General features: G+C 36.9%; 1 protein-coding gene across 7 annotated transcripts in view; it reads right to left on the bottom strand.

The window, feature by feature from the left end:
- Positions 1–12002, bottom strand: part of LOC104586324 (protein ALWAYS EARLY 3-like) — a 55148-nt gene that overhangs the window by 27013 nt on the left and 16133 nt on the right. For all 7 annotated transcript variants that reach the window (XM_088902696.1, XM_088902697.1, XM_010243513.3 and 4 more), the window contains 2 exons: positions 11579–11954; positions 7122–7199 (listed from right to left, as the gene is read on the bottom strand). In XM_088902696.1, coding sequence (XP_088758822.1) covers positions 7122–7199; positions 11579–11954 — 454 coding nt within the window. The remainder of the gene's footprint in view (positions 1–7121; positions 7200–11578; positions 11955–12002) is intronic.

Below are 12002 nucleotides of genomic sequence, written 5' to 3'. Positions count from 1 at the left end.
GTTGAAAACCCAATTGCTTGGCCCATCTGAGCCCCTGGAGGAGAGCCAATACTTCAGCTCTAAGTGAGTCCCCCAAACCTATTGGACCAGAATACAAAGCTAGGATTTTTCCTTCCACATCTCTAAACACACCCCCTATTCCAGAAGGTCTGGGGTTCCCAATAGAGCAGCCATCAAAGTTCAGTTTGACATTACACTGCATAGGAGGGGACCAAACTGCTTGTATTGTAGGTGATGAAGTAGAAGACCTTGCTAAAATACTCCAGCCTCTAAACAAATCATCTATAGAGACATCCTTGAACAGTTCAAGAGTTTTCAGTCAATGTACTGCCTTGATGGTGATCCCTTCAATAACTTCAGGAGCTGATTTTTCTTTCCCTTGGAAAATCCTATTATTTCTCTCTTCCCACACTGCCCACAAGATAGCTGCCCTCATTGTTCTCCACATCACCCTTCCTTTCTTCTTTGGTTGTCGGAAAAAGGTAGGGTCAAATAAATCCGCTACGCTTGTGGGAGGAGTCCACCTACAATCAAAGAGAGAGGAGAACCAATCCCAAATTAGAGCACTAAAAGGACAAGAAATTAATAGATGATTCACCGCCTCACCATTCCTCAAGCAAAGGCTACAGACATGAGGTGACAAGCACCAACTTGGTCTCTTTCTTTAAAGCACTTCCAAGGTATTGATTTTTTGGAGAACCACTTCCCAACAAAAAACCCTTACTTTCAAGGGGACCGGAGTGCTCCATACTTCTTTAACAGGAAAGGAAGATACAAGGTTAGAAGGAAGGACCAAAGCATTGAAAAACGAAGAACAAGAAAAACTACCTGTAGAAGTTTCAGTCCAAATTCTACTATCAGGAGAAGAGTGGTCTAGAAAAACTGAACTTAGAAGAGAAAAAATATCATTTGCCGAATCCACTTATGAGTCCCTCAAACCTCTCCTTAGTCCTAGATCCCAAGGATCCCAAGAATCCCCAGAAACACGAAAAGAAGAGATAAATTGAGATTTTTTCAAATAAAGGGAATATAGGTTCAGGAATCTATCCTTAAGGGGAAATTCCCCAATCCACAAGTCCTCCCAAAAAAGAATCTTATTACCCACACAAGCATCGTACCTGATGAAAAGAAAGAAGATAGAAAAGATACCAACAATATCTTTCCACGGGGAAAAGCGTGAAGCCCTTAGGTCGAGTCCAACGTCTCATTCCATGAATACTTCTTATAACCTTATGCCATAGACTCTCTTGCTCCTTAGGAAACCTCCATAGCCATTTGCCTAACAAAGCTGCATTTCTTATTCTAATATTTCCAATCCCTAAGCCCCCTTTGTCTTTCTTTCTAGACACCACTTCCCATTTTACCCTATGATCCTTTTTAGTATCTCCAGGTTCCCACAGAAAATCTCTCATTATTTTTTCAACCTGGTTTGCAATCTTAACAGGCAATTTGAAGGTAGACAAAAAATACACTGGCAAATTTGCTAGTGCTGACTTAATTAGAGTGATTCTACCCCCTAAAGAGATGTAGTTCCTTTTCCAACCCGCTAGTCTTTTTGAGAATCTTTCCAAAACTGGGTACCAAAAGCTAACTGACCTCAGGTTTCCTCCCAAAGGTAAGCCTAAATACTTGAGAAGCCAATCACTTACCTCACAACCTAGAGATCTAGCCAAAGATGCCACCTCTACTTCTTGCCTATTAATTCCAGCTACACAACTTTTATTCCAATTTAATCTTAAGTTGGAGACCTTTTCAAAATTCTCTACCAAGATCTTTAAATTTTCCAACTCCTATGGATCTCCTTCACAAAAAAGAATCAAGTCATCAGCAAATTGAAGGTGGGTTGCAACTATTTCCTCCCTCCCTACTCTCCACCCTCTAAGCAAATTTCTAGCATTGGCTCTTAGTAATATGGACACTCAACACATCAATTATCAGGGTGAAAAGAAAAGGAGAAAGAGGGTCCCCTTGTCTTAAACCTCTCTTTGCTGGGAAGAAATCCTTGGCTACCCCATTCACTAGAATGGAGCAATGGCATGAAGAGATACAACCCTTAACCCACATGCACCACCTTTCTCCAAATCCTCTAATTCTCAATACTTCCAGTAAAAAACCCCAGTCCACCAAATCATAGGCCTTCTCCAAGTCCAGTTTGCAAATCAGGCCCTTTTCTCCTTGTCTTTTTTTGTAATCCACACATTCATTGGCAATAAGGATCTGATCAATAATTTGTCTTCCTGACATAAATGCCCCTTGGTTCGGAGAAATCAAGGATGGTAGTACCTTTTTGGTTCTTTCTACCAAGACCTTTGAGATTACCTTATACATACTACCAATTAGGCTTATGGGCCTAAAATCCTTTGGGTGGTTTGCATTTACCTTTGTAGGAATCAGAGCTATGAAAGTAGCATTGGCACCCAAATTTATCTTGCCTCTCTCAAAGAATTCCAAGAAGACCTCCATTAAATCACCACCAATAATATCCCAGCAATCTTGGTAAAAGGCCACCGTGAAACCATCTAGGCCTGGGACTTTAGATCTTTCCATTGAAAAAATAGCATCTTTTACATCTTGGACTTCAAAATTCTTTTCTAGCTGATCCATCAAAACCCTATTCCCTAGGAGACAATCAAGGTCAGGAATTTCTTCTCTTTCTCTTCTTGGATTGTCATAAATGGATTTGAAATGCTCCACAAAGGCTCTTGTTATCTCCTCCTCACTTGTAATCACTTCCCCATTCCATTCCAGCCTCCCCACAAAATTTCCTCTTCCTACCATTTGCTAAGGTATGAAAAAATTTGGTATTCCCATCTCCCTCCTTCAACCACTTACACCTAGATAGATTTTTACACCTAGATTTTTGTCTCCAACTTATCTCCTCCTTCCTTATGATTTTCTGCAACTCCTGTTTCAGCTTCCAACGCTCTTCCCTCTCTCCTGCTATCAATCTCCTCTCTGCCGCACCTCCATCAATTTCTTGAATCCTATTGACAATCCACTCTTTTCTTTCTTCCACTCTTCCAAATTCCTCCTTATTCCAAGCTTTGATTCTAGCTTTCAAGGCATGTAGCTTCTTTTAAAACTTGTACCCTTTCCACCTGAATTCCACTTGGTCTTCTTCCCACCATAGTTAAACCTTTTTTATAAAATCAGGATGGAGCAACCACATGTTCTCAAACCGGAAAGGACATGACCCCCCTCCCAAGTTTTCTTGGGATAACCTAACTGGACAATGGTCTGAAGAGAATAAGAATCTATCTAATTAACAACATAAGGGTTCTTCTTGGAAATTGGACCAAGTGAAGTTTGCTTGCAACAAAGGTAGCTCTCTCAGTCCATATGAGTCCACAAAAAGGATGAACTTTCTCATGCTAGAGACGACCCTATGGTTTGGATTGGTAGCCTCATTTAGGAATCTTATGACATTGAAATCACCCCCCCAAACACCACAGTCCATTACAAAGACCCCTAATGGCTGCAAGCTCATCCCAAAAATCATCCCTCTCCCTATACAAGTTAGGTCCATAGACATTGGTTAAGTTCCTCTCAAAACCATCCTCTTTCCTTCTCAATTTGATTGTTACTGGAAAATTGCCAATTAGTTCTTCAGTACAATCCATCTCTTCATTCTTCCATATTGTAATGATGCCTCCTGATGCTCCCCATGATTGTGTAAACGCCCAACTTAACCCTCTAGCTGACCAAACACTCCTCACCCATCTTCTATCCACCTCTGTCAGCTTTGACTCTTGAATTAAGAAAATGGTCGGTTTCTCTTTCCTAAGGACTTCCCTAATTGCACTTCTTTTTCTTGAACTCCCCAATCCCCTCACATTCCAACTGATTATCTTCATGGAAAACTAAGCAAAAAGGCCCAAATGACTCAACTTAATTTAACCCAGCTTTCTCTCCTTCCTTCCTGTGCCTCCTCTTTCATAATCCACACCACACCTAAGTCTTTCGACTTCACTCATCTTTTTTTTCCCTTGCTAGCCATATAATTTCCCATCATAGATTGTCTATAGACCCAAACTCCTTTACCATTATTGTTTAATCAGCTCACCAGGAATTTGGAGTCTCCTTCTACTTCAATCATTCTGAAATTCCGTTGCTTACCTAGTCTCAAATCTTGCAATACTGCTATCACCTCTGCCTTCAATGAGTCACCATAGCCAATTGATCCTAAATACAATGACAACATAACACCCTTATTATTGCTAAATACTCACCCAATTCCAGAGCGCTCTGGATTACCAAGTGAGCTTCCAATGGTTAACTTAACCATGATGCTATTTGGTGGAACCCATTGCTCTTGGGTTATAGGTCTGAAAGTTGAAGATTCTGCTATCACTCTCCTGAAGAAACTAGCAACATCTTGATGAGGTATTCACCCATTGCATTGCAAAGGATACTTAATATGAGGAGGCACCAAATCACTCTTCTCTTTAGAAGCATGTCACAAGTGTTTATTTTCTCAAGTAACACTAAACAACAAAAAACCCTTTGGGAGGCAATGATCTACTCCAAACTTCTTTCAACGGAAAGAGAGAAGCAAGGTTGTGGGAAGGTAAGAGAACATAGAAAAAGAAAGCACATGTAAAAAAGACCTAATGGACAGGCTGTCCAAGCAAGAGAGAGTGATACTCCATCAAGATATCAATAAAAATCATTGAAGCAAGTTCCCCATCCCTAAGGCCTCTTCTAAATCCAAAATCCCTAATCACTAAATCACCCCAGACAAGATGGGCATGCAAGGCTCAGAAATAGGTCAACTTGTAGGAGGAAAGGGAATAAAGTGTAGAGATGATGGGCCAAATGAGCCTTAGTTTCTTTAAGTTATGTTTATGACTTATGTTTGTTAGTAGTGGGCCTTAGTTATGAGCCGTTTTCCCCCTTTTATTATTGTCTCTAGTGCTGGCCACCCTACTAAGGGTAACCATGTAATTGTCTATTATTGGGTGGCTGAAGAGAGGATCAAACTACTCTCTCTCCTCCTTCCCTTTCTTCCATCTCCTTCAATCTTCTTCTCTCTTGTTTTCTTTTTCTTTTATTTCAGATTATTGCAGGTGGGATTTTCAACTTAAAGACTAGGGAACGATCCTTAAATAAGGACTCAGCCAGCTAAAGGTTTCCCAAAACAAGATTTTGCTAATGGAACTCAAAGAGGTAGGCAAGATACTATATATAACTTTCCAAGGGGAGGCCAAAGTGACCCTAGGAGACAAGTTAACATCCCAACTGTTATCCACCATCCCGTGAATACTCACAATTACCTTATGCCACAACCTATCCTATTCAAGAGGTAGCCTCCACCAGCCATTTGACCAATACCAATAGTGCTACATTTCTAAAAAGCCAAGTTCCCAAGCCTTAGTCCTCCGTGTTCTCTGCTCTTACTCATTACCTCACTACCACCCACTTCACCAAATGTTCCTTTTTGTATTCCCAATTCGCAAAGTAATCTCTCATAACTTTCTCAATCTTCCTAACAACTTGCACAGGGACCCAGTTTGTAGAAACTAAATAGGCAAATTAGTCAGGGACATGATCAAGGTATCTCTTCCCAACTAATCCACATAGCTAACTTCCTAGAAAATCTTTTTAAAGACTCCACCATGTTTATCCCAACCAAAAATAATAACTCTTCAATTGACTCCCAAATTTGGCACTCTCATATAGACTAATCACCAATCTAAGGTTACTCACAACTTCCACCACATAACAACATTATATCAAATGCAAACGGTAAATGTGTAATAACTACTCTTTGCCTACCCACCCTACATTATAAAGAAATTGCACCTATCCACCCTAGCTATTAACCTGCTAAGTACATCTGCTACTATGGGGACAAGAAGAGAGGGAGTGGGTCCCCCTGCCTTAAACCTCTCTAGCCAAAAACAAATCTCCTAGAACTCATACACACAGACACCCAGCCATCCAATTATACTATCTTTCAAATAGAAACAATATTGATATGTAAAAAAAAAAAAAAAAAATTAATTACAACAAAAAAATGTCCCAAGCACCTCTTTTCATGTGACATGCTAGATCAAGCTACCTAATCCCAATTTCAGACACTCTAAGTCTCTACCTACCATTCATCCTTCATAGGAGATGATCCCCCAATACAAAATAGGTCTGTTCACTAATCACCTGTAATGCTTCTCTAATTATATCCTATATGGTTTGGATGATGGTGAGATGCTTAATTCACAGCAACTTGAGAAGTTTGTCATAAGAAAGTGCTTATTGATGCTCCTTGTTGATGTCGATGGAGTATATGAATTGTATCTTTTGGAGTCAATTTTCTGAATTTCCGTTTTTGTACCTTCATACCTTCTTGTAGAATTGTGGTTGTCATGCTTCCTTTGTATTCATTTTTCATACAATCTGTTGGGTGCTGTTTACTCTAGAAATTAGGGGTATTCACATTTGCGTGTTTTGATGACTTGTACTAACAGGGTCTGGTTTAGAAGGAAAGTGTGCTCTTTTGTTTGGAGTGATTGTTATTACCTTTTATTTTCTTCCTTTTCCCAGGTCATTTCTTTATTACCTGATCTCATATCCTCCTTTTTATTTTAAAATTTTTTCCTTTACTATAAAAAAAACAACAATAATGCAAAAATTCAAATTTGATTAACATCCTATGCAACTTTCTATCAGGGTAGAATGGCACAGGAGATGGAACAAGTTCACTAACAATGGAAAAAGTCCATTATTAGTACAATTCAATCACCCCCAATGCCCAACCCCAAAGACAACAGAAACTTGCCCCTAAATCTAGGAATAACAGTCCACATAATTTTAGCTTTTTTACATGCAAGAATGTTAGGCCAATAAGAAAGGAAATCCATTCTGGCGCAATGGTGCAGTTTCTTGAACCAGTCTAATAACCACTCTCTCAATTCTCCATTTGTGAAACATTGCATAGCTTTTTCTTATTCTTTCAGCAGGATAAGGGGCAAAAGATGCCTTTTGCACAAGAAGCATCTTTTGTCATTTCCAACATTGCACAATGTCTTCCTAAACAGCTACACTCTCATATAAATAACAAAGTCAATAACATGTCCGAAAAGACTACTTTAAGATATTAAATAATAGAAGCAGAAATTGTTTACCATTTTCAATTGTAGATGATGGCATCATCAAAGACAAATCTGCCAAAGTTTGCAGAGCATCCAAGGCTGAGCTTTCATCTATCAAAAAGTAAGGCAGGAATAGAGAATAAGAATACTGAGAATGGCATTAATTCTAAATACTCGCAATATTAGAATGAATGGAATGGAACACAAAAAAAAGGGATAGTATTGTTTATCAACAAAAAGATTACTAAAAGCTTCACATCGTAAAATTGCATTGCTAGTAAATTTTTATATAAGAAAAACAAACATAATCACCATCAAAAATGCATTTTATAGTATACAGAAAGGAAATTTTATCAGAAGAAGAAAAACCCAATTGATCAAAAAAATAGGAGGAAATTTAAGAAGAAAACCTAAGAACAGGCACATAAAGAATATCAGCAATCACATTGATATATCAGGACAATTGAATTATCGCTTCTAAGCACACCCTATCTAAAACGTGTGACCATCTAATGTTGGCTAATCTCGGTACCAGAGAGAACAAAACATTGAAGGATAACATATGCAAATCATTACCAATTTGGGTATCACTCCAACAATGAGGTACACTCATAATCCATCATCCACCTCAGAAGCCCAAACATTCAAGTTGGTAGGAACTTCAACGAATGCAACATCAATAAAGATAGAACTTCTTAGAACACCTTAGGTCATGAACAAGACTAAAGGCCAACACACGACAAACTTGTCCTAACGAAATCTACATACTTATATCACCGATTCTTTGTCCATAAGGAGGTTCATCCATCACATAACCATATAATTTAGTCTGCAGGAACTGTAACCATAATTGGAGGTTTCATGTCAGGACAGGAATGAGACAATCAAGGTTAGTCATACTACATTCCAATTGTTTCAAATCAACTGAACATATTATGTTACTTTGAAATACAGCTACAAAACTGATATGTTTACAACTTTACATTCCCTCATTTTGGCATATATATGGGCTTATCTTGGAGCTTTCATTGTGTTATAAGAAGATGTGACAACTTTACTGGTCTTTTTTCTTACTGCTACGTTCCAATTGTTTCAAATCAATTCACCATATTATATTACTTTGAAATACAACTACAAAACTGATATGTTTACATTCCCTCATGTTGATATATCTATGGGCTTATCTTGGAGATTTCACTGTGTTATAACCTAAAAGAAGATGTGATAACATTACTGGACTTTTTTCTTAGTGTTACAAAATTTCTAATGTCATCCATCAAAAAATTAAATAAGAAATAAGAAGTCTTGTTGTTTGGGAGTAACGAATCAGATTTGATTCAAGAAGAGAAAAACTAGGAAGTAACTGATATGAGAAGTAGAAGATAAGGACAAGAACAACATTCATATAGATAGATAGATAATGCAATAATATAATAACTATGATAGTCAACACTAAAACAGCAATAAAACGAAAAAATAAGTATGATAGTCAACACTCTCCCTCAAGCTACCACCAGCTAGCTTGCCTAGAAAGAAATAATGCAATAATATAATAACAAACAAAAATAAATAAATGACCCAAAACAAAGACTCATATCTGCCTTAAAAAAATATATATCTTTTTCAGGAATTCTATTAAACACATGCATGGTACGAAGAAACATTTTTTGATAGGCACAAGGTACAAAGAAACTTGGTACCTAAAACAATTGATCAGGTCAACAACATGCATCACCCTGTACATCACAACATATTCCTACTAATGTGTAGAAGCATAAAGCCAAAGAACCAAGATACACTCATGAAATTCTCCAGGACCCTTTTAGCATGTATAGTGTCTGTAGGATCTAGTTCCTTCACCACACCCATATGTTAGGGCTCCCCCCAACACCACTAGAAACCATCCCTGCTTCTGCACCAAGCTTATAGTCATTCTTTGTAGATTCCACAACTCCACAAATAACCAACCTTGTCTTCCAAAAATATCAAAAACAATTTCACTAGGATGTTTGTAAAAAAGGTTCCTACCCAAGATTGATTTTAGGGTAGAAATCACTACTAGCATCACAAGTAGGGGTGTAAACAGATCGAATTCGAATCAAATCAGGCAATATCTGAATTTGAATCCAATTAGAAAAATCGATACCTGACAGGTATTGAAAATTAATATTCGAATTGGATTAAATATTCGAATATTCGATTCATTTCATGTTCGACCAGTTAATTATTTTAGGTAATTAATAAATATTTCATTTATATAAATATAAAAATTATTTATATAATTTAATTATTATAAATAAATTATATAAAACATTTAAATGTTTTATATATTAAATATAAGAATTAAATAATCGGGCGAATTCGGATACTTATCGAATAGAATCAAGCCATATCTGAATTTGAATCCGATTAGCTAATCGAAATGAATAGGATATCCAAATCCGACCGAGTACAATATTCGAATTATCCGAATTCAATTCGATTACATCAAATCTCGAATTCGAAATCGGATTTTTGAATACCATTGACACCCCTAATCACCAGGAAAAAAGAGAGTAAAGTGAGTAGCTCACTCCAAAGTCTCTAGATCACTTCTCTAACACAGCCACCCTCTTAATTAGGTTATAAGCAATCCTCCAAAGTCAAAGTGCCACTACAGAAAGGGTTCAATTGATCACCTATAAGTTGAACTAGGTTCTCTAATTCTTCTTAAATTTTAGGAAGAACTGCAAGAATCTTCCTTGGACAGAAAAACTGCCCCTATAGGAAGTCCGAAATTCATCAAGAACCAGGCAATCTCTTCAAGTCTCCTTGTAATTTACTGGTCCAAACTGGCATGGGCTCACCCAGGAATTCTCTCTGGTTCTCAATGATTTTTGGACAAAGTTTCAAGATTCCTTTCTCAAAACTAACAAACCTTTAATTCATTCTCCAAAAAATCATCTAGAACCAGGCAGTGTATGAATAGATAATATCTCCACCACTTACTAGCTGAGAAACCAGGAATTAAAACCACAAACCACTGCAAAGATATCCCTAATATAAGTTGGCACTAAAATAGAGAGAGAAGAGGTAGGCACTTGCTCCCTACTTCATAGAAAATATCTTTATCACTCCCTACTTCAAGTTACCAAACAATGTCAAAGCACCATCGAGAAAACAATCTCCAATGACCACGATTAAAATTTTTTTATAATTAAAAAAATTGGGCAATGGATGACCATGATTAAAATTGAAGAAGATCCATAATTGTCCTTGGAATATTAGTCAAAATCGCTAGGACACCATCCTAGGCATCAAAATCTAAAAAGTTATCCAAAAAAATAACTTCTAAAGATCAGGTAATTTAAGGATGACACATGATTACTATTTCAGGAAAACAAAATTACCATTCATAGTATACACTTACAATTTATAGTAAAATCACAACTTGCTATTTATATTAAAATACTAGAGGAGGCAAAGATTTAGAATAAGAAAATCAAACTAACAAAACTCACAAGGGGGAGATTGGACAAACAAAAGAAACCAAACAAGAACCAAATAAAAGCTGACCAAAAACAATATCACGAGGAAGAATAAAACACCAAAAGAATGTAACAGTTCAGGTCTTATTGTTATCAACATCTTTATCATCATTAGAGTCATTTTCCTTCTTCTAGCTTTGATACCATCTTGTTATTTGTGAGTAAAAAAAAAAACAAATTTGATTCAAGAGAAAAAAAAAAAACAGAAGAAAATAGAAAAAGTAGAAAGTATTTAATATGAAAAGAGGAGAAGAGCACTCAGAGGCATATAACTTCAAGGAAAAAGATGAAAATACCCCTGCAGCCAGTACAGAAATAAAATTGAAAATTAACTGACAGTCAATAAGAAATTTAGTTGTAAGTAGAATATAAAAGGTCAGTGTACAAGTTCAAAGACAAGGGGATTTCTGCTGCAAGGAGGTGGATACTAATAAATAAAATTTGAGTTTTCCTGATGCTAGTCCAATTGATCTTGCTCACCAAGACACTTTTTGTATTTCTGATTTCGCTTTTCAGAATTCTTTAAATGAACTTCCCATTTAAGGGTACTAATTTAACTGGTGTTGCTTGCCAAGACCGCATTTGTTGGCAACTTTGTGGTATGTTAGTTGTCAAGATTTTTTATCATCTTCTTCATTACTTGTCCAGAATTTCTAGAAGCCATGTTCCTTTCTTTAGGGTCCATCAAGCATTGAAAATATCCTGGTAATTTCAAATGGCTGTGACAATGGCTTAGTCAAATTAAGTTCCAAAAGAATTCTTCAAAGCAGATAACAAAATCAAAACTTTCCTTAAATAAACTTTTTGTGCTTTTCTACACAAACCACAATGGTTTCTAAGTAACATCTAATAACCAGACAAAATGGAAAGCTAATACTAGCAGGAGCACATCTTGAACATTTAGAAACATTCAATAATATAAGCTGCATAAAGAACATAGAAGCCTAAAAGGAATTATTATACCTCCAAAGAAAAGTTGTCTGCTTCTTTTTCTTGGACGCTGAGGAGAGGACCTCTGGATCTTAGCATCTGTAACTTCAGTTTCAGCCCTCCCTTTGACAGTACCCAAACTAATTCCTTCTTCAGTACCACTACATGCTTCCCTAATATCATCAAAATGATTGGTCTCAACTTCTTCAACTTTCAGCTTCCTTCCATGAAATTTCTTCTGTTGCCATTGAACTTCAATTGTACCAGCACCTTCTGCATCTATCTGATTACCTGTATCCCTAGAAAAATCTCCATTCTCTGCTTCCTTGCTTCCTAAACTATCTTCCAAACCATCTTCATCCATTCCAGTACCAGTAAGTCTTGCACTAGCCATCTCTGACTCGGCATGCTAAGATCCATGGACAAGTTTTATATCATTAAGTTCATCATTTAATAA

The sequence above is a fragment of the Nelumbo nucifera genome, chromosome 4 (genome assembly GCF_055504915.1).
Source record: "Nelumbo nucifera cultivar China Antique chromosome 4, China Antique-T2T, whole genome shotgun sequence".
NCBI lineage: Eukaryota > Viridiplantae > Streptophyta > Magnoliopsida > Proteales > Nelumbonaceae > Nelumbo > Nelumbo nucifera.
This window is presented reverse-complemented; position numbering and strand designations above follow the sequence as displayed.